Consider the following 22,472-nt stretch of genomic DNA (forward strand, 5'->3'; position numbering starts at 1 on the left):
GCTGTGTATTTTATGTGTTATAGAAATATGGTACTGATGTGTAAAGTTGTATAAGCAAATACCATATTAGCTAGGGCTCCTTGTGGTACACAAAGTAAGCGTGTACCCCCCTGAAGATTAATGTAATTATACCCTCAGGTGTTACAGATTACAGCAATGGAATGAAATGTATCATGGAAAACTTTCTTTGTAATTCAAAAATCTTGAAAAATAAATGGCTGAAGTACAAAATTAATCTCTCAAATGCGTGTCCTGTAGCGCTAAATGTGCGTCTTGCTGTAAGATGGTTCTGTGGAAGTGTCGTAGTTATCGTCCTCTGTAAGAAAAGTTCTGCTGAAGTCAATGTACTTACCTCATCATAAACGAAAGCGAAATTCTTTGCGTATGGATATCCTAGTTATTACGCTTATTGCCGTGATGATGAAAGTACTGTGCTGTAACGTATTGTTGTGGTACGGAAAAGGCAGTCTCATTGTAGCTATACCACAAAAGTTACTACTAAAACATGTATTACTTTCCAGAATAATACAGAAAAACTGTGCAGATATAAAACAGAAACGCAGCAAAAGCAACATTGTATATTGTCACTCATTGGTAGCGTCGTGATAAAATCGTGTAGCTGTCACATAAACTAATCACTGTGTCATCTGGTATCTCACTGAAAGTACTTTAAATCCAGAATGTATTTACAAGTAAACCAAAATGTTGCATTAAAATCTCATTAGCAGTAACAGTACATGTTCTAAGTATGTAAGCCTTATAGTCGTTACGTAATCGTGCAACTAACAAGCAAGAATGTACAAATACAACACTGTGTCGTCTGTTCACTATAACAATGCATTCGTAATTTCTGTTTAAAAATGTTCCCTAGGTTCTAGACTGGATATTTAACTTCAAACATTGTTATGTTAACAGTTTCTTAAGTCTGACAAAGCATACTAGAAATGTGAAGTGAAAAGTTTTATGGCAAAGACAAAGTTAAAAAGCAGATTATCTTTCAATAAACGGTTTTACACGTGAAATGTGGTGTAAACCTTTATTCTTCCTAGTGCGCAGAGTTTCAACTCCAACGCAATTGTCATGTGGTATACGTCGGATTCTGTAAGGTCCATTGTAAACTAGAAAGAATTTGTGACTCAAGTGTTTCTTCTTATGTGATAATGAATGAGCTTTAATGAGAACTTTCTGACCAATGTATAATTTCTTTGCATTTGCTTTACCATTTGGTTTCCTCCTTTTGTCTGCCGCAGATTTTATATTTTTAATAGCCAAATCAATTATGTCTTTGTGTCGAAGTTTACGTGTATTCGGGAAAGGTACAAGCTCTCTGATTCTGTTCGGTGGTTCTTCATTTTTCAGTACAAGAGTAGGTGGTAAAGCAGTGGAGTTATGAGGCATTTCATTCAGCACGTTTTGAAATAAGTGTAAATATCTGCTGATGCTTTCTGTGACAATAAAGCCTGCAAAGCTTATTGATTTCTTTCATAATCTGTTCGGAGGGGTTACAATGTAGTGAGTACAATGAAATAAAAATAGGTTTGATTTTATGATTCTGAAGCATATGTGACCAAACAGCAGATCTGAATTGCGGTCCGTTATCTGAAATGACTTTACTAACGTGTCCAACTTCACATAAGAAATTTTTAACAAAGGCGTTGTATACAGACCGTCCAGTGGCTTTACGTAACGGTGTAAAAGAAACAAATTTTGAAGTAAATTCAACAGCAACTAGAACGTACGAAAATCCATTAGATGTTCTGACAAGCGGTCCCAAGAGCTCAACAGCAGCAAATTCTTTTAATTTAGAAGGAATGATAGGAAACAACGGAGCACGATGTGAGATAGTAGATGGTTTCGCCTTTTTACAAAGTTTACAAGTAGACAAGACTCTTCGAATTCTCTTTTTCATATTGTTAAAATATCAAGTCGTTCGAAGAATATGATAACATTTCGTGGACCAAAATGTGCGTAGCTGAAATGAATGTACCAAATGAGCTTATTAACAAAATCGTCTGGAATGCAAAGTACCCATAGCTTGTCATCAACAGTGCAGCGTTTGAAGAGTATGATGTTTCTAACCAGGTAATAATGCCGAATCTGAGTGTGTGTCTTTTCATGCCATTTACTTTTGATGTCTTTCCAAATCGGATCTTTATCTTGTTCATGAGCAATGTCCTTAAAGATGTGGTGATGAAGTTTTGAAAGGCGACTTTCTGAATGTAAAGAATACTGAAATTTTTCTCGAGGTTGCCTTCTGTGTTACTTTTCTCAAGCCCAGCCGGTGCGCATGACAGTGCGCCCGCAACAATGTTCTCCTTGCCGGGAATGTAGACTATTGTGAAGTGGAATTCTTGCAGAAATAATGCCCAACGTTTTAACCTTTCATGATTTAATTTTGAAGACATAAGAAACTGTAATTCACGATGATCACTGTATACTTTTACGTGCTTACCAGTAAAAAAGAAACGGAATTTGTTAAATGCCCAGATTTTGTTAGCTCTCGGCTAGCAAAAGCAATGGTTTTCTGAACGGTAGTGTCATTTTCTATGGCTTCTTGAAATAAATGGGCACCAAGACCGACATAGAAGAATCCGTGCTAAGACAGAAATCCTGTGGCAAATCTGGATGAGCTAGTATTGGCGCGTTAAGTAATGCTTCTATCAAAGAATTGAATTCCAACTGTGCTTGTTCGTCCTAGTTCCAAATAGTATTTTTTCCAGTGAGAGAACAAAGTTTTGGTGTAACAAGAATTTGCATATTCAGCAAACGATGGTAATAAATTACGAGACCTAGAAAATTGCGGACTTGTTTTTTTTTGTGGATGGAACTGGAATGGCTCTGATTGCTTCTAACTTTTCAGGATCCGGCTGAATGCCTTCAGAAGAAATAATATGTCCCATAAACCTCACCTTTGACCTACCGAACTGAGACTTTTCCAAGTTAACTGTAATTCCAGATTCTGCAAAAATATGTAACAAACTGTTGAGGATGCGATTATGTTGTTCCCATGTGGCTTCTGCTATTAGAATATCATGCACATATAAGGTGATGTGATGTTTTAAGAAATCAGGTAATATGGAATTTAGCCCGCGAATGAACACTGCCGAAGAAATGTTGAAACCAAAAGGAAGTTTCCGAAATTGATAACAAACGCTGAAACAAAGAAAAGCTGTGTATTTTCTACATTCTGGATGAAGTTCGATGTGATAAAAGCTGGATCTGAGATCAATAGAAGACAACACCATTAAAATTTTGAAGAAGTTCTTCCATCGTGTGCGGCCTGTCTGTTTCAGGATTGATGATAGTATTGACTTGTCTCGAATCTAAGACAAGCCGGAACGATCCATTTTTCTTCTCAGCAACATGTAATGGATTGTTGTATGAGCTTACTGCAGGCTCAATAATGCCCTCATTAAGCATAGATTGTATTTCTGTTCTAACACGGTCCCTATAATGCGCCGGAATTATATATGGTCTAACACAAAATTTAGTATGCTCACGAACACGAAATTGGTATTGAAATCCCTTGACTGTTCCTGTTTTGTGAGTAAAAATTGTGGAATGTGCTTGTAAAATCTCAAAAAGGTCTTGCCTATCAGTGTCATTACAATTCTCAATTGTTTGAATTTCATTCTGAATTAACTCATTAGTATCAAATATGTCGTCGATATCATCCCTGTCAGTACTTGCAGAGTGATTGTTAGTGTCTAGTTCCGTAGAAAATTCCGAACTGTTGTCTTACAGAAGGTAAAGCCGATTAATTTCCTCGTCATGGTTTGAGAACCAATCTTCAAATTTCAAAGCTATTGACTTACCTTCTTTCTCTAAACTTATTTCAGTACCGTAAAAGTTTAAGATTGCTTTGTATTCATTCAAAAAGTCTACTCCCAATATAATTTCCGTCGACAATAATGGAACAATAAGAAAGTTCATAAAGAAGCTGTGGCGTTGACAGAAGAATTCTAAGTTGGTTTGTTGCCGTACATCTACACTTTTTCCAACGATTGCACCTTGTAATTTAATCTTACATAACGAAAGTGTGGGACAATCGTTCGATTTGTTGCATTTGCTAAAGACTGTTCCACTAATTACTGAAATGGGACTGCCAGAGTCAAGTACTGCAGTAAATTTTACGTCATATACTCTAATGTGAATCACAGGATATGCAATGTTGTTATGTTTTACGTCGTGTTCCTGGAGTAAGATGTCCCTAATGTCTTCCATTTTTACGTAATTACTAGCTACGGCAGCTGCGTCATCAGTTTCATACGTACGTTTTGTGGCTGCCAGCGGTATGAGCCATTGCCTATTGTCTCTTTGTTGGCTCGCGTCGTTATTGGGGTCTGTCGTTACTATCATATCGTCTGTCGTCATGTCGGTAGATTCCACAGTTTCCTTCTTGTCGGTCACGTGGTAGAGAATTTCTCCCTGAATCGTAACTGCGCGCTGAACTGTTGCGTCTGAAATTATTCTGTCTCCCTTGATAATAATAGTTCTGGTTACCATATTGTCTGTTTCTATGATTGTCTCTGTCATATTCATTACTACGGAAATGCGGACTTTCTCTGTAACTATTACTCTGCCAGTGGTTATCATATGGGTGGTGTCTGTTTTGGTCACAATTTGGGCTGTGAGAATAGCCTCGTCGTGTCCAGTTATTATTTTTTTCATCGTGGAATTGCGACGGATGTGACCTGTAATTGTTGTGTTCCTGTTTTCGCGTTCCGCGATTGTCAGTGTCAATTTATAATTCTTGTAAGAGTCCCTGAAAAGCTTCATTGTCGCCTTTGCAACGTCCTGCCAAAATAATATGTCGTAAATGTTCAGGCAATTTGATTAAGCAAATGCGGATGAGTTCTGAGGGGCTGTATGGGTTTGACAGGTACTGATTCTTGTGCAACATGTCTTCAAAATATTTCACAAGACTGTAAAGTTCAGATTGTTCGAAATGTTTCATCATTATGATGCTATATTTTACTCGGTCTTGTGTAGCTTGAGACCAATATGCTGAGAGGAAGGCATGATAAAATTCTCCTTCACTGTGACAATCGTGAATGACCGATCGCATTCTTACAGCTCGTTTATTCTCTAAATAGCCACACATAAATTCCAATCTGTGCTCTAATGACCAGTTGGGGGGGGGGGAAACAATGAGAGAATTGTTGAAGCCACGCTTTTGGATAAATGTCGTTGCCGGAATTCTTAAATGTTTTGAATTTAAGTGTAGTAATGAACAGCTTATAGTCAAAATCATCGTGTCGGCGAGTCGCATGTCGGTCATAGTTACGTCGTGTCGGCGGTTCCATCTCAAAATTCGGTGCACATTGCCAATTTCTTTCATTACTTCCGAAATGCCCGGTGTTATTATTTAGCGGCTTTTTCGTATTTCTAAGTCCCTCTTCCCGTGTTGGAGCGCGAGTGTCCTCTGAAATTAGTAATTTTTGTATTACTTGTGCCAACTGATCTTGTACTTCCCGGATTTCTCTTTTGTGTTGCGTTTTACTTTGATTCTGATTTTGTTTGAATTTCTTAATTTGTTCAGTGATGGCTACAGGTCTTGTGTCATTCAGATCATCATCTACCTTTGCAGATAAGTTAGTGAACTGATCCGAAAGTTCGGCTACTTTCTCCGATAGTGTACTTATTTCCTCAGTGTGTTTTTCTGAACCAAGTTTCAGAGTGTCCATTTGTGTTGAAATCGTATCTACTGTGTCCTTTAAGTTTTCCTGAGTTTTTGCAACTAGTGTAACCGAATCGGTTGATGCAACTGAGTCAATTTTAGCTCACAAGGTCTCCTGATTTTCATGAACAATGGTTTGCAGTTTTTTATGGCTGCTTCGTGATTCTGTAATGCATTTTCATGCCGCGAAAAAACAGGTTGAAAATGCTCACAAATTTGTGTTTTTACGTCATTACAGACTTTTTGACTTTTCGATTCACTGTTAAGTAACTCAGTAGTTAAATCTTCACGTGTTTGTTCAAGTGTGGTGTCGAACTTTTGAAGCTTTTGCTGTGTTTGTCTCTGATTTGATTCCATTGTGTGTAACTTTTGATGATTTTGTTCCATTGTGTCGAACTTTTGAAGAGTTTGTTCCATTGTCTCTAACTGTTGCTGTGTTTGTCTCTGGTGTTGTTCCATTGTGTCTAACTTTTGAAGCTTTTGTCCCATTTTTTGCATTAATTGTAATAACAATGCACTGGTGTCTGAAACATGTTCCTCAGTGCTATTCGGCAATGCATTTGAACCGGCAATATTCGCATTTTGAAAAGCAGGAAATGTGTCTTGACTTATTTGAGAAAACGGTGAGGACGCAAAACCTGAATCTACAGTTTTTGCAAGATTGTGCCCTGTCATTTCGGATTCCTGAGGCGAGCTGTTGCCGACCGATCGATCGATAATGCTTCCCTGTTCACTATTTGTTTCACTGTCTACGCCATTATTGGCCACCCGCTCCATTTCCCTATGCACAATTACCAAATTACTACTTTGAATGTCTGTTAATTCATTACACAGTGGTGCTGATAAGCTACGCTCGTCGTCACTATTATTTCTCAGTTTACTTTGGAGCCTAGTGTTACGTTTTTCACACGCCATTATTGTCACAATATTTCTCACGACAACACAGAAAAGCACAATTTGAAGAGCAAAATAAGAAAACACATTAACATAGCACTGAAAATATTTACTTAATTGCAAGCGCAGCTGCGAAATACTTTGTGCAAGTCTACATGCGTGCCACAACTGTTTTACTGTACAACAATGAAAGACTGCAACTACAAAGGAAATTCTCTCTGTGACTATGCGCTAGCAATTAACAAAACCTACACTAATTACACAAACTACAAGAAAAAAAAATCAGAAGATTCCAGTGAGGTATCCTCGGCTATGGGTCGACATATGAAACGTCCCCTTAGAAAAATTATACATGACTGTGCTTAAACTGACACACAATATTTTTTTAGCGCAACGCAATCTGACTTTCAGTAATCCCTACAAGAGAATGGCCCTGACTAAATTAACCTATACGTTTCACAAATCACTTACCTCACAAAAATCTTTGTTACTCGAACTACTGCAATACAGCGAGCCCCACTACTGCCAGCTAAATAAAAGATTCAAACTACGGAAGGCACTAACTGCTAATATGCATAGTTAGCAAATGAAAGATTTTAATAGAGAACAAACAATATATTTACCTTCATAGTCATAATATATATAGCAGTTCATGACATCCAGTCTTACAAATTATCCACCACTGCTGGCGGCTCACCTCCAACTGCGCAACGCTACGCGGTGTTAACATCCAGCTGCCCAACACTACAATGGCAGACAACAATGCAAACTAGCCACAGACTGTACACAGCACAGCCAGTGATTTTCATACAGAGCGTTACGTATCGTTGCCAATAAGAAAACATAAACAGCCTACTTACAATGTGCACTTCAACATTTTTTTTTTCAGCAAACCTTGAAATAGTCGTGTGATACATTCACTCTTGACCTGTATGATTTGAGATGAAATCGCCCTCTAGACCAGAAATGTCACAGAGAAATTATAAAATATACAAGAGTAGAACAAAGTATAGACAACGAACTTTTTAGGTGTCTACTTTTCGAAGTACTCTAAAGAAATAATCACAGGCGCTTGGACGTCTATCATTGTTGGGGTGTTATTTTTATTTACTATCAAGTTGGGTGTGACATACTTCCACCAAGGACCACTGCTACCGTTTCGTGAATTGCTGTATTTGAGAGAAAGGGAACTTTCACATTGTAATACTCACTGGTGTAATATTTAGTGTCACAAAAGAATAAAGAATTCATGGTGAAACGTCGGCCGCTTTGCATCCGCCTTCAAAAAGTTTAACTTCCGATAGAGACCAGAACCAAAAAAGAGGGCTCTGACCTAAACCAAAAGGATAACTAGAATTGGCAATGGAAATAATGAAATGAAAACTATCCAAGCAGAACATTCATCGCGGACTATCAAATGTTTGTTAAGCCGGGTACGAAGAATGAAAGGGCTTAAGAGACACAATTAAAAAGAAACGTTCCTCTTTCATCATTCTGGCTTGTATTCTTGTGACAAATCCTGCCTCGGACATGGGTGTGTGTGATGTGCTTAGGTTAGTTAGGTTTACGTAGTTCTAAGTCTAGGGGACTGATGACCTCGGATGTTAAGTCCCATAGTGCTCAGAGACATTTGAACCTTATTTTTCCTGTGGCGACAGTTAACCTAAGTAATTTCGTAATTTCTTTCGGATGTCGCTGTCTGGGGAACTTATAATTAAATATGTCATTATAGACAGAGGGAAACGCTACAACATAAAGTCAAGCGATCAGTATGACATGAGTGTCTTTTCGATGTGAATGCGGTAGATGCTGGCACGCGAACTATGGCGACGCATTTACCAAATACGTCGAAACAGGATCACCATGTTGTCATTATAATTTTGGCTGCCGAAGAACAAGCGTCGGTAAACATCAAGCGGAGAAATAAGACTGTGTAGGCGATCAAGTCTATCACTGGCGTATCGAGTCTAGACATTATGGCCTTGGAACACTTTTTGTTCGTCGTTTATACTACTGACAGAGTGGTTACTTTCACCATGTAACTTTATCTATTCATATATTGTTAGGTAAATTAAGTTGTTCCGAATTGTGTTTATTACAAAGTTATGAGCCTGCCCTTTTCTTGCAGTCGTATTTCATTGGATCAAACAGTGTGTGACTTATTGACACTGTTGTCGGTATGTATGGTGCAGATTGTAATCGTTCCCTGCTTTCGATTGTCTAAATCTTTCACTCGGAAGAGCAGTGTTCCTGTTTAGTCGTATTGTGATTTTTTTAGTTAGAGTATATAAAGTATTTATTATTTACATAGAATAATATTGTGGCTTATTAATTTAGTTTTCATTTCTCACAAGTTTTTCGATTTACACCTCAGGTGCTGTAAATATTGTCTACAGATGAGAGATGGCTGCTTTTCTTAATTGCGTAGCGGCATGTTCACTAGTTTGCCGTGGAAGTCGAAACCATGGTACTATCACGTACCGGTGTGTTATATCTTTTTCCAGAAAAATTAGATTTTAATTCCCATTCGATAATTGCGACCACACCACCTTAATCCGAAATTAGCTCTCCTGAATATCAAAATGGTTGTTTACACAAGATGCATGCTAGCGATTATCTCGTTCTTCCTTCCAAAATGAAATTACCTGAACGATATCGTGTGAATGTGAGGTCACCAAAATTTGTTTCAGCAATATTAGTTTCATCATGATGTACCTTGTTTGATGAGGAAAAATTATTGCATTCATCTCCTGAACATCAAAGTGATCGTCTTACCTCTAGATAATTTGAAGCCTTTGGACGATATCCTGTGGAGTGAGAAAATGTATAAACTGTTAACACCAGCTGCTGTGGACATAGAGCTGGTAGCCGTCATCTCTTCCTTCTCTATCACATTTTGAAAATGCTGAATCTTCTTAAGGAAGAAAAGGACTTCTCCCTCTCCCAGGAAAAATATTCGCCTCTCTTACGTGAATCACACACTATGCCCTTATTGATCTATCAGAGTAGCTGTTCGGTATCCTGACACGAGAAAATGATGTGGGAGAAACTACCACGAGTGGGACCTTGGTGATCAAAACATATTGCGTAATATATTCATGTACTACTTCGACCTCGCTGAACTATTTGTAAGGCCGTGAGTGACAGATTGTCAAGTGGTCAGCAGTGCAGAGAGCCACATGATAATACCGTAATAAAAGCCGGCCACAGCCGACTGTGTTTATCCTCCGTCCAGAACCATGCAGACAGCCGTCGTCCTGTGCCTGCTGGTGGCGCTCTGCAGCGCTGCCCCCTCCACGAGGTCCCACTTGCCCAGACCGCGCCTCGATGGCCGCATCGTGGGCGGCGAGGCTGTAGACATCTCGCAGTACCCCTGGCAGCTGTCGCTGCAGTGGCTGGGCTCGCACTTGTGCGGCTCCTCCATCATCATCTCCACGTGGGTGCTGACGGCGGCGCACTGCCTTGAAGACAGCATACTCTACGTCCTGTCCATCAGGGCCGGAACATCCACTCAAGGAAGTGGCGGAACTGTGTGCGATATTGCTGAAGCATATTACCACAGATCTTATGACACCGACACCATGGACTACGACATCGGTGTCATCCAGATTGACGGATCATTCTCCTTCGACAGCGACGTTCAGGTACAACTCGTACTCAGAAAAAACTTACTTCTGTATGTATCAAATTTGAACTGTATGCTAGCATCATTTGTTTTGTTTTTTCTCGTACATTATTCCACATGCTTTAAATTCTATATGAATTACAGATTTCGATAGGCAACAAACGAGCACTTCGCCGTTATCAATGTTATTTAACATTCCCGAAAAGCACACCCTCCCATCACAATTATCTTCTTGAAATGGGTATTTATTGCCAATAAAATTTTCATACCGTGTCATATGGTGACATTTATGTGAGATGATCCAGGAAACTATAGTGGTAGCGAAAAAAAATCTTTACTCTTGATAGTTTTACTACAAGACATGTTGTCCCTAATGTACCGAAACATTAACACCTAGGAATTGAATCAAAATTTGTCACATCTTCTCATTCCACAAAAGCTGTAAATGTTTTCCAAATGTTTTGCTGTTTTTTCGGAAGAAGTTGTAAGGCAGCGAGATTTTGCCTCCATACATGCAATGTTATAACAGTTCGCTTCCATTTTGTTTCTCGATGTGAGATCATAATTTTCGATGCATAAACTGTCTTCAGTTAATTCTGAGAAGCACCACGTACTAAAAAGTTCTGTTATGTTGAATGCCAGAGAATTAATTTAAGTTGGACGCTGACATCAGGGAGCAGTTACCGTTACATGTTCCTGTGAAAGAGGTGATCAGCAGAGAGGACTTTAGGAAAGACGCCGTGTGCTCGACCGAATGGTATGCTTTACTTCTCTAAAGAGGCAGCGACTTTTAAAGTGCTGATAGCGTCCTAGCGGTGGTGGGGCGGGTGAGCGAATGTGAGCTGTAGTCTGGCGCAAAATTTGGTTGGAAACAGGCATGTGCGTGAAGCTAAGGATGGAGAGCGATAGCATCTTACAATAGAAGTATGCATCATTTTAGTACGAATGAATGGGCTGGGTTAACGAAGAGTGGACGTGAGTTGACCCTTTACAGATATTCTCGTGGAAGACCTCAAGCTACGTCCCCACCAAAAAGCAGTACAATGAATTTGGTTGGCAGAGTCCTTAGTCGTAGGAGGAGTTTTAGAGTTCTAGAATCGTTTTCTATACGGAGTATGAAATGCAGGCAATTGTCTGGCAGCTCCATGACCTGTTAAGTGTGAGGCACTTGTAATGGGTGCAGGGATTCGTTGCTGGGAGCACACACTCAGACGCCGTGAACCTTGCTGTAAATCGTCGAATGGCATGAAAAGGGACTCTCCTGAGGGTGTCAAAAGAGGAAACATTGTGCGGGAGGCGACTTAGAGATTTTGCTGACGGTAGCACTAATGAAATGTCCGACTGCTATACTTTGCGAAGTTCCTGTTTCACCACTAGGAGTATGCAGAGCAACGATTCTTTGCTTCTCTGTGGAGTCTGAGGCATACTGAAGTACTTCAGCATGAACGAATACTTGAGTTTCTTTTCCTCACTTACGAGCAAACAAGATTCTTGACTTCTGAAGCGTGTAATACTGAAGTACTCTCAGCTGTAGGAGTTTGCAGACGGTAGAATACGTCCTGTGTGTAGACGGAATTTATAGATACGCAACGCATATCCTCTGCACAGCGACCAACAGCACCGAACAGATGTTGCTGTACAACTCCTCACAGCGCAGTAATCTGTGATATATCCGCCACTGCTCGTCAGACAGAGAAGCAGTTACACTAAATGTGTTAAGTTCCATTTGGTTGTTCTCTGAGCTCTTGACTGTCAGTGCCCGTCAGGGTGGAGGTCCTCTGTTTCATGGGGCTAATCAGTATCACCCAAATAACTGTGTCCGTGTAACAAACTGGTTCGCTATTTTAAGGGAAGTCACAGATGTTCTCCCTATCTCAAAGCTAGGTGAAGGGTAGGATTTAATATTCTGTATTTACTCTATAATTTTGCATTTTGCTTTTGTTTGAAAGTAAATAATTTTACTGTCTCTAGTTATATTCATTTAATGGGATAATATTCAACATTATCGATCTCCTAGGCTTGATGCCTCCGTTGAGGATACAACATTAGGCAACCTACCATACACACGCCGTATGAACATCAAGTAACTCCCGAAGATGACGACGTTATTAGAGACGAAACACAACCACGGATCGGATGAGCATTTCCGCTGTATTTTTATGAAAGCCACCACCGCAGTATATGTCGGAAGGGATATAGAGAGACCACGAGGTACCAAATTTTGATGGGCTCACGGGGATTTAGTCTGCCTTTCTCCTGAATGTGAGCCCAACGTGCTGACTACTGTGCCAGAACTCTCGGTTCATGTGAATGTATAAGCGATCAAACCATTATAAAACTCACGATAATCTTCAAGCAATTTACCATGTGCTATAGTATAAATGAGATCATCTAATAATAAATCTACATGATTACCAGCGAGTCACATGGTTTTTAAGAGTAATGTAGCATAAATATTCTGCCGGATAAAAACAAATTGCTTCACGTTTTAGTTGATTCCAATTAAGTCAAGATTTGTTTTTGCAATTGTTCATATGGAGTACATCAAGTGATTACATTTACAGATCAATGGCACAAGCGGTACTTAGGTAACTAGCATTGAAGCATGCATTAACAGCCATAATAGTACGTGATGCAGCGCCCATGGGTGGCAATGCAGGTGCTAACTCTGGCATCCAGTCGATCGCCCAGATGGCGAGTACTCTGCTGTGATAAGTTATGACGTGCCTGTTCGACCTGTTCACTTAGTTTTGTAAGAGCAGAAAGTTGCACGACTCAACTCTCGTCCCATCATATCCCATACGTGCTGACCGGAGAAGCTGCTCCACTTCTTGCAGACCATGATGAATTTCACGGGCAGCCTCACGACGTGCATTATTTCGTTGGAACAACGTATCACCTACCTGTAAGACCTTAACTTTTCTCGGCGAATCGAATGTTCAAATAACTTACGGGTTTTTTGCCGGGTGACGTCGTCGAACACCGCCGATATTTCGACAGGAGCACACCCTCTCATTCTCAAGGCACAAATGCCTTGTGCCTTGAGAATGGCAGGCTGTGCTCCTGTCGAAATATCGGCGGTGTTCGACGATGTCACCCGGCAGCAAACCCGTAAGTTGTTTTATCATCTACCTGTTTGCAAGAACGGAAAGATAATTCGTCTAAAACCGTTCTGCACGCATCGACCGCTGCTTAGCGACCCCTCAAGAAACACCAAAAGTGTACGATGACTGTAGCTTATCGCATCCCAGACCATAAGGACTGGGAAGGAGCCAGTTTGTCTTGAAGGATTGCACTCTATGAGACAGCACTCACCAGGTCTTCGCCGTACGCGCAAACGACCATCACTTGCGTGCAGGCAGAATCTGCTTTCATAGTGGAAGATCATGGCGCAAAGATCATGGCGCACCATTTCTTGTCCCAGGTGGTGCTCTGAAGGGACCAGTTAAGCAGGGCACGTCGACGATGTGGCGTGAATGGAAGGCTGGCTAAAGGTGAACTTGCCCACAGTCGCACAGCTAATAACTGGTTGACAACATTTCGAGTTGACACATTTGGGCTCACATGCCCTCTTATGTGTGCTCTGGAAGCTGTGCTACGTGGTACTACTGTTCTTACCATGTGACGATTCAGGTGGGTGTCAGTGCAGCGAGGAATCCCAGTATCTCGTCTACGGTGGTGAGGGTGTTCACGTGATCACCGATACCTACATCGTTGCACAACTGACGCAGCAAGTTCGACTTGTAGGGCAGTACCCAGAAAAGACCATCCGCTCAGTTGGCTCAGTTGGCTGTAGGTAGCGCTAGTATGTCTCCATGGCATCGTTGCCAGCTTGCTTCACACCTCTGCGCCACGCTGAGCCTTTTGACTGTGAGCAATTCCTATTAAAGGGTAGACAGAAATGGCGTGCTGGTAGCTACACTACTTCGCTATGTGTTGACGGAAGATGTTGAAACCATTATCAGTGCATCTACTATCCCTTGGGTGGAACATGGCGTCATCGCATCAAAATCGACGTTGTCTTTCCAGGTGCACTATTTTTTCCGGCAGTGTACTTATAACAATAGTAGACATATATCAACATACACTCAGCAAGAATATGTTCCAGGATCCACTTAATATGATAAATTAAGACAGAAAAACCCCACCTACTGTATGGAAACCGGAATGTCGGAGGTCCATTATCGACTTGGGAGTCAGGAACGGCTTGCCACATTGATGGAATCGTGCAGAACCTAAGTATCCGTAGAATGGAGTATGGAGATAGTGCTGCAGAGTTGCCTATCTACGCAAAAATAAATCAGGTGATGACATGGAATTGATTATGGACGTGAGGATGATTAGAGTTTAACGTCCAGTCGACTACAAAGTCGTTAGAGATGGAATACACGCTTGAATTAGTAAAAGACTGAGATGGAAATAGGATGCTCCCCTTCGAAGACTGTCTCACAGCGTTAAATTGAAACGATAATAGAGAAATCGCGGAGATTTTAAGTCTGAAAGGGCGGACGCGGATCTTAACTGCCGCACTTCTGAATGCGAGTCGAGTTTGCTACACAAAACCCCACATCACTTGGCCGCAGAATGGGCATAAAAGTTGCCTTCCTACAATCTACAGTTCAACATCCATAGATATACGCAAGTAAAGACAAATCTTCTTGATATTTGGTCATTCATTATATGTGCTTTAAGAGAAATCTAGTGGAAAATATTATTTTGGTTACATATACAGAGTGGCGCAAAAGTGAACAATAACAACTGGTACACTAGTTATGTTATTTTATAGTCTCTAAGTAAAATGACTTATTGCGAAATTAGAAAGAAGTTTCTGAACTCTTGTTTAAGCATACCAAAACCTGTACAAGAAATCCCACCCACCATGAATGTGCTTGCTATTGTCGGTGGATCCATTTCGCACTGTCATACCACAAGCGGTTTGCAATCGTCATGTTACCCAATAGTTCAACCAGCATATCTGGGTAACGTTAATCAAAAATTAACTTCACTAATCATTAACACGTTGTAAAAAAGTTATCTTCATTAAACGTTAGAACCTTACCTTACTGAAGATTTATTTATTTTATATTTTCACTAATCATTAACACGTTGTAAAAAAGATTTATTTATTTTATATTTTCACTAATCATTAACACATTGTAAAAAAGTTGTCTTCATTGAATGTTAGAACCTTACCTTACTGAAGATTTATCAGTAGTTAAAGTTAATCGTTAACGGGTCATGTTGTTGTTGTTGTGGTCTTCAGTCCTGAGACTGGTTTGATGCAGCTCTATCCTGTGCAAGCTTCTTCATCTCCCAGTACCTACTGCAACCTACATCCTTCTGAATCTGCTTAGTGTATTCATCTTTTGGTCTCCCTCTACGATTTTTACCCTCCACGCTGCCCTCCAATGCTAAATTTGTGATCCCTTGATGCCTCAAAACATGTCCTACCAACCGATCCCTTCTTCTAGTCAAGTTGTGCCACAAACTTCTCTTCTCCCCAATCCTATTCAATACCTCCTCATTAGTTACGTGATCTACCCACCTTATCTTCAGCATTCTTCTGTAGCAACACATTTCGAAAGCTTCTATTCTCTTCTTGTCCAAACTGGTTATCGTCCATGTTTCGCTTCCATACATGGCTACACTCCATACAAATACTTTCAGAAACGACTTCCTGACACTTAAATCTATACTCGATGTTAACAAATTCCTTTTCTTCAGAAACGATTTCCTTGCCATTGCCAGTCTACATTTTATATCCTCTCTACTTCGACCATCATCAGTTATTTTACTCCCTAAATAGCAAAACTCCTTTACTAGTTTAAGTGTCTCATTTCCTAATCTAATCCCCTCAGCATCACCCGAGTTAATTTGACTACATTCCATTATCCTCGTTTTGCTTTTGTTGATGTTCATCTTATATCCTCCTTTCAAGACACTGTCCATTCAGTTCAACTGCTCTTCCAAGTCCTTTGCTGTCTCTGACAGAATTACAATGTCATCGGCAAACCTCAAAGTTTTTACTTCTTCTCCATGAATTTGAATACCTACTCCGAATTTTTCTTTTGTTTCCTTTACTGCTTGCTCAATATACAGATTGAATAACATCGGGGAGAGGCTACAACCCTGTCTTACTCCCTTCCCAACCACTGCTTCCCTTTCATGCCCCTCGTCTCTTATAACTGCCATCTGGTTTCTGTACAAATTGTTAATAGCCTTTCGCTCCCTGTATTTCACCCCTGCCACCTTCAGAATTTGAAAGAGAGTATTCCAGTTAACGTTGTCAAAAGCTTTCTCTAAGCCTACAAATGCTAGAAACGTAGGTTTGCCTTTTCTTAATCTTTCTTCTAAGATAAGTCGTAAGGTTAGTATTGCCTCACGTGTTCCAACAATTCTGCGGAATCCAAACTGATCTTCCCCGAGGTCTGCTTCTACCAGTTTATCCATTCGTCTGTAAGGAATTCGCGTTAGTATTTTGCAGCTGTGACCTATTAAGCTGATAGTTCGGTAATTTTCACATCTGTCAACACCTGCTTTCTTTGGGATTGGAATTATTATATTCTTCTCGAAGTCTGTGGGTATTTCGCCTGTCTCATACATCTTGCTCACCAGATCGTAGAGTTTTGTCATGACTGGCTCTCCCAAGGCCATCAGTAGTTCTAATGGAATGTTGTCTACTCCCGGGGCCTTGTTTCGACTCAGGTCTTTCAGTGCTCTGTCAAACTCTTCACGCAGTATCTTATCTCCCATTTCATCTTCATCTACATCCTCTTCCATTTCCATAATATTGTCCTCAAGTACATCGCCCTTGTATAAACCCTCTATATACTCCTTCCACCTTTCTGCCTTCCCTTCTTTGCTTAGAACTGGGTTTCCATCCGAGCTCTTGATATTCATACAAGTGGTTCTCTTCTCTCCGAAGGTCTCTTTAATTTTCCTGTAGGCAGTATCTATCTTACCCCTAGTGAGACAAGCCTCTACATCCTTACATTTTTCCTCTAGCCATCCCTGCTTAACCATTTTGCACTTCCTGTCGATCTCATTTTTGAGACGTTTGTATTCCTTTTTGCCTGCTTCATTTACTGCATTTTTATATTTTCTCCTTTCATCAATTAAATTCAGTATTTCTTCTGTTACCCAAGGGTTTCTATTAGCCCTCGTCTTTTTACCTACTTGATCCTCTGCTGCCTTCACTGCTTCATCCCTCAGAGCTACCCATTCTTCTTCTACTGTATTTCTTTCCCCCATTCCTGTCAATTGTTCCCTTATGCTCTCCCTGAAACTCTCTACAACCTCTGGTTCTTTCAGTTTATCCAGGTCCCATCTCCTTAAATTCCCACCTTTTTGCAGTTTCTTCAGTTTCAATCTGCAGTTCATAACCAATAGATAGTGGTCAGAATCCACATCTGCCCCTGGAAATGTCTTACAATTTAAAACCTGGTTCCTAAATCTCTGTCTTACCATTATATAATCTATCTGATACCTTTTACTTTCTCCAGGATTCTTCCAGGTATACAACCTTCTTTCATGATTCTTGAACCAAGTGTTAGCTATGATTAAGTTATGCTCTGTGCAAAATTCTACAAGGCGGCTTCCTCTTTCATTTCTTCCCCCCAATCCATATTCACCTACTATGTTTCCTTCTCTCCCTTTTCCTACTGACGAATTCCAGTCACCCATGTCTATTAAATTTTCGTCTCCCTTCACTAGCTGAATCATTTCTTTTATTTCGTTATACATTTCATCAATTTCTTCATCATCTGCAGAGCTAGTTGGCATATAAATTTGTACTACTGTAGTAGGCATGGGCTTTGTGTCTATCTCGGCCACAATAATGCGTTCACTATGCCGTTTGTAGTAGCTAACCCGCACTCCTAATCTTTTATTCATTATTAAACCTACTCCTGCATTACCCCTATTTGATTTTGTATTTATAACCCTGTAATCACCTGACCAAAAGTCTTGTTCCTCCTGCCGCCGAACTTCACTAATTCCCACTATATCGAACTTCAACCTATCCATTTCCATTTTTAAATTTTCTAACCTACCTGCCAGATTAAGGGATCTGACATTCCACGCTCCGATCCGTAGAATGCCAGTTTTCTTTCTCCTGATAACGACGTCCTCTTGAGTAGTCCCCGCCCGGAGATCCGAATGGGGGACTATTTTACCTCCGGAATATTTTACCCAAGAGGACGCCATCATCATTTAATCATACAGTAAAGCTGCATGTCCTCGGGAAAAATTACGGCTGTAGTTTCCCCTTGCTTTCAGCCGTTCGCAGTACCAGCACAGCAAGGCCGTTTTGGTTAATATTACAAGGCCAGATCAGTCAATCATCCAGACTGTTGCCCCTGCAACTATTGAAAAGGCTGCTGCCCCTCTTCAGGAACCACATGTTTATCTGGCCTCTCAGCAGATACCCCTCCGTTGTGGTTGCGCCTACGGTACGGCCATCTGTATCGCTGAGGCACGCAAGCCTCCCCACCAACGGCAAGGTCCATGGTTCATAGGGGGAACTTGTCATAGTAAACTTTATGTTGTGGGTGTAGTGAAATGAGGAAGTGAATGAAACGCATTACCATTGCTTAAATAAGAAATGTTTTGGCTGGCGAAGTTTAGGTAAGACATCGAAGATAAATAAAATACATATTAATCGTTTAGTTTTGTAAGTAGTTAGTTATCAATATTAAATCACAGCAGAATCAAAATACAGGTGAAACAGATAGTATCTGTCATAGGGTGCAAATTTCCCTTCATTCACATGAACATGTTAAGGTTTTCACCAAAGAGCGAGGCTTGTGTAGGAGACTGAACATCTTTCCCACAGAAAATCCTATTCCATGATTTACTTTCCACGGCCAATCCAGTAAGAGAAAGTAATACTTAACGCGAACAGTAAACAAACAACAGTAAGCAGTCAAAGCTAGTTATTCTCTCTCGGGTTCGATTTTTTAAGTGAATCACGCGCACCCCGGCGTAACCCCACACCTGCACGACTCGAACTTGTCAGACAACGATTTCCGCGATCGTCGGGGCGTCATTTCTCATAACTAGTTCGCAAGCAATTAACGTGTAATGGACTGAGAAAGGTCAACAGAACTTACATAGAGTCCGCTAAAGTTTGTTCTTCAGTCCGTTACTCGAGAAATTAACTCGGTTAGTTAACGATTAACGTATTAACGGTCTTGTGCCCAACTGTGCCAACCAGTGAGGTCGCTGCACGAGAAGCCGGGGGCAATCGGTGACGTTTGCTTGAAGGTAGACTGAAGAGCGGTGCAGGGTTGAGAGGGCGCTGCGCCTTGGGCATTAGTTCTTTATGGTGAGGTTCGCCACTGGGTAGCTGTTCCTCAATGTATTGACAGCCTTCCCCTTTCCCCTCTTCACTCTTAGATGTGTAGCATTTTCCAGGCTGTTTCTCAATATAACCACCGCCACCTTTCTGCGTTGCTCTAACACTTCTCTAACATACCTTTCTTACAGGCAAAATATTCCCATTGCTATGCACAACATTGTAATACATAGGACAATGTATTCGGTTTCGCTTGTGCTAGACGTCGTTTCACTGAACATATATTATTTATTCAGATAAATTGTTGGGGTTGCCTGCGAAGTATTCTGCATTTATAATTTAGTATGTTTGTATTATAATCTTGCCATTAAATGGAAAATTTAAAATACGTAGGAGCGGGCTGAGCAGTCAGTCTGCGCTACTACAATGCGCTAAACTGCTATTCGCTCCCATACATTGACACAGATCATTCGTTGGTGGAGTAACTGGAACGTAATCAGTTCTCATCCTTTACGACAATTGACTAAGTGCATCAATAAAAAGCCTAAAAATTTGATATAATTTCCACGTAAATTACCATCTTACTAAGCTTAAGACAGAATATGAAGCAAGAGTTGGTCACCAGAAACATGAGGAAATGCATTAGTAAAATTCTGCATGCATTACTAATGACTGCCCAGCCCATTCATGACGACGTTAGAACCTTCTACTAATCATCATGAACATCTTTACTTCAATCATTAGCCTTCTTTTTGCCGCACCAATCGTTTCCTCGGTCATCCTTGAGTTCTCCTATCAAGCTTAGATCTTCTTGTCAGAGAGGTTATCTTTCTCTATGCGTTCTTCCACGATATTTATTCAAGTTTCTGCTACCTTCTTGGATTTAATTGTAATGTGCTTATCCCAGTTCCTCCCTAATTTCCGAATGGCGAAATATGTCACCTCTTGTGCATCTATTTACTGCTCTTATAAATGTCATATCTGTTGCTTTTATGCGGCTTCCTCGGCGTTCACGTATAAATCACGATTTACTTCTGTGAAAAAGCATTGGATCTGCCATTTCATATAACACTTTAATCATGTTTCTTCCTTTTATTTTTAACACATTTATTTATTGTTCCACATACACCTCAAACTTTGCTAATTTCATCTCTATGTCTTCATCATTCCCGTATGTTGCGTTCCAACTGAAATAGTGACGATGTTTGAGCTGCTCTACTGGTCTAATTTCAGTCACAAATTTCGCTGTGCCGGCTGATTTCCTTTAAAAGTCTTTGATTTTCTGTTCTTCTATGAAATCATCAAATCAAAATGATGAAACGTCAAGGATGAGCAGTTAACAAAATTATATGTCACATTTTACATCTGACGTTTGGGCAAGTTCTGTGTAGTATGAACTAGTCAAGTTGCAGAGTTGGGTTCTGTATTATGTTCAGGTGACCAACATCCATACACATTCCAGAATGAAATTTTCACTCTGCAGCGGAGTGTGCGCTGATATGAAACTTCCTGGCAGATTAAAACTGTGTGCCCGACCGAGACTCGAACTCGGGACCTTTGCCTTTCGCGGGCAAGTGCTCTACCAACTGAGCTACCTACGCACGACTCACGTCCGGTACTCACAGCTTTACTTCTACCAATAGAGCACTTGCCCGCGAAAGGCAAAGGTCCCCAGTTCGAGTCTCGGTCGGGCACACAGTTTTAATCTGCCAAGAAGTTTCATCCATACATATTGTCCACTACAGACTGAAATAGGTTACTGATCAATAAGTAAATGATACGTGCAGGTTTGATAGATAAATGAAATTCGTTAACGGACGATTTCAGCCTAAAGTTTTGTTAGTCATGTTAACATTGAGAAATAAATGTTATGTTGTCGAAGCACTATCCTCTGCTGTTTTGAATGGTGCAGTATGTTGAGTGTGTACGGTACTTTGCAGGCGGTTACCCTCGGCACGACGGAGCCATCTGCAGGCACAGCGGTGACCATCACGGGCTGGGGCGACCTGTCCTCCGGAGGCTCCTCCCCCACACAGCTGCAGGCGGTCACCACGTCCATCGTGGCCCGTGCCTCCTGCAACATAGCCTACGGCGGTGGGATGACTCAGCGCATGATCTGCGCAGGAGAAGACGAGGGCGGCAAGGACTCGTGCCAGGGCGACAGCGGCGGACCCCTGGTGGAAGGATCCACCCAGTACGGCATCGTCTCCTGGGGCAGAGGATGCGCTCAGCCCGGCTACCCTGGCGTCTACGCCAACGTGGCCAATCTGCGGACCTGGGTATCCGAAGTAACTGGTGTCTAGTAACTGATCGAGCAGTTTATGAATATATCGTTCTTATCTGTAACATAAAATTACGAAAATAAAACTTTTATTTCATTACCATATGTACCAATTTAATCAACTCCTTAACCGAAATGGTACGTCCTCAATAACACACAGACATCGATTAATTTTCCTGTGTTATCGAATCCCTACCTTGTCAACAGTAAAGAAGACTGACGTACTCGATAAGATGTAGGGGATGATGAGTTTCTGAAAGTCTGGTGCTACATCACTAGTCTCGTACATTCTACACGGAAACATAAACAGTAGTTTTGTTGCGTCTGACCACAATCGCTTTAAAAATTTCGATGGAGTGTTATCCATCCCCTCTGCATTATTTGATATTAATTCGTCTCAGACTCTTTTAAATTTTCAGTCTAATACTCAGTTCCCTGACAACTCGTTTCTTCATCTATCACGTCATCAGACGAGCCCTGACCCTCACAGAGGCCTTCACTGTTGTCTTTCCACTCCCTCCTTTTCATTTGACATTAGAATTCCTATTGCACACTTAAGGTTCCCATCCTTGATTTTAATTTCACAAAAGGTTGTTTTGACTTTTCTGTATGCGTACCCACTCCAACCGACAGGCGATTTTTTAACATTTTTCATGCAACCATTTCGCCTTGGCTTCCACGCGCTACATACTTGTTT

General features: G+C 40.8%; 1 protein-coding gene across 1 annotated transcript; it reads left to right on the forward strand.

The window, feature by feature from the left end:
- The first annotated feature begins 417 nt into the window (after window positions 1-417).
- On the forward strand, window positions 418-21,797 carry LOC124788923 (trypsin delta-like). Its single transcript, XM_047256206.1, has 4 exons — window positions 418-431; window positions 1,469-1,490; window positions 9,820-10,218; window positions 21,435-21,797. The coding sequence occupies exons 1-4, from the start codon at window positions 418-420 to the stop codon at window positions 21,795-21,797; spliced, it is 798 nt and encodes a 265-aa protein (XP_047112162.1).
- The last annotated feature ends 675 nt before the right edge of the window (window positions 21,798-22,472 follow it).

The sequence above is a fragment of the Schistocerca piceifrons genome, chromosome 3 (assembly GCF_021461385.2).
Source record: "Schistocerca piceifrons isolate TAMUIC-IGC-003096 chromosome 3, iqSchPice1.1, whole genome shotgun sequence".
NCBI classification, from domain to species: Eukaryota; Metazoa; Arthropoda; class Insecta; order Orthoptera; family Acrididae; genus Schistocerca; species Schistocerca piceifrons.

Bases quoted from the DNA above. Each gene is read 5' to 3' on its own strand.
- LOC124788923 (XM_047256206.1), top strand. The intron at 1,491-9,819 runs TGTTCGGAGGGG...AGAACCATGCAG, and splicing joins TATTGATTTCTTTCATAATC to ACAGCCGTCGTCCTGTGCCT. The intron at 10,219-21,434 runs GTACAACTCGTA...GGTACTTTGCAG, and splicing joins CCTTCGACAGCGACGTTCAG to GCGGTTACCCTCGGCACGAC.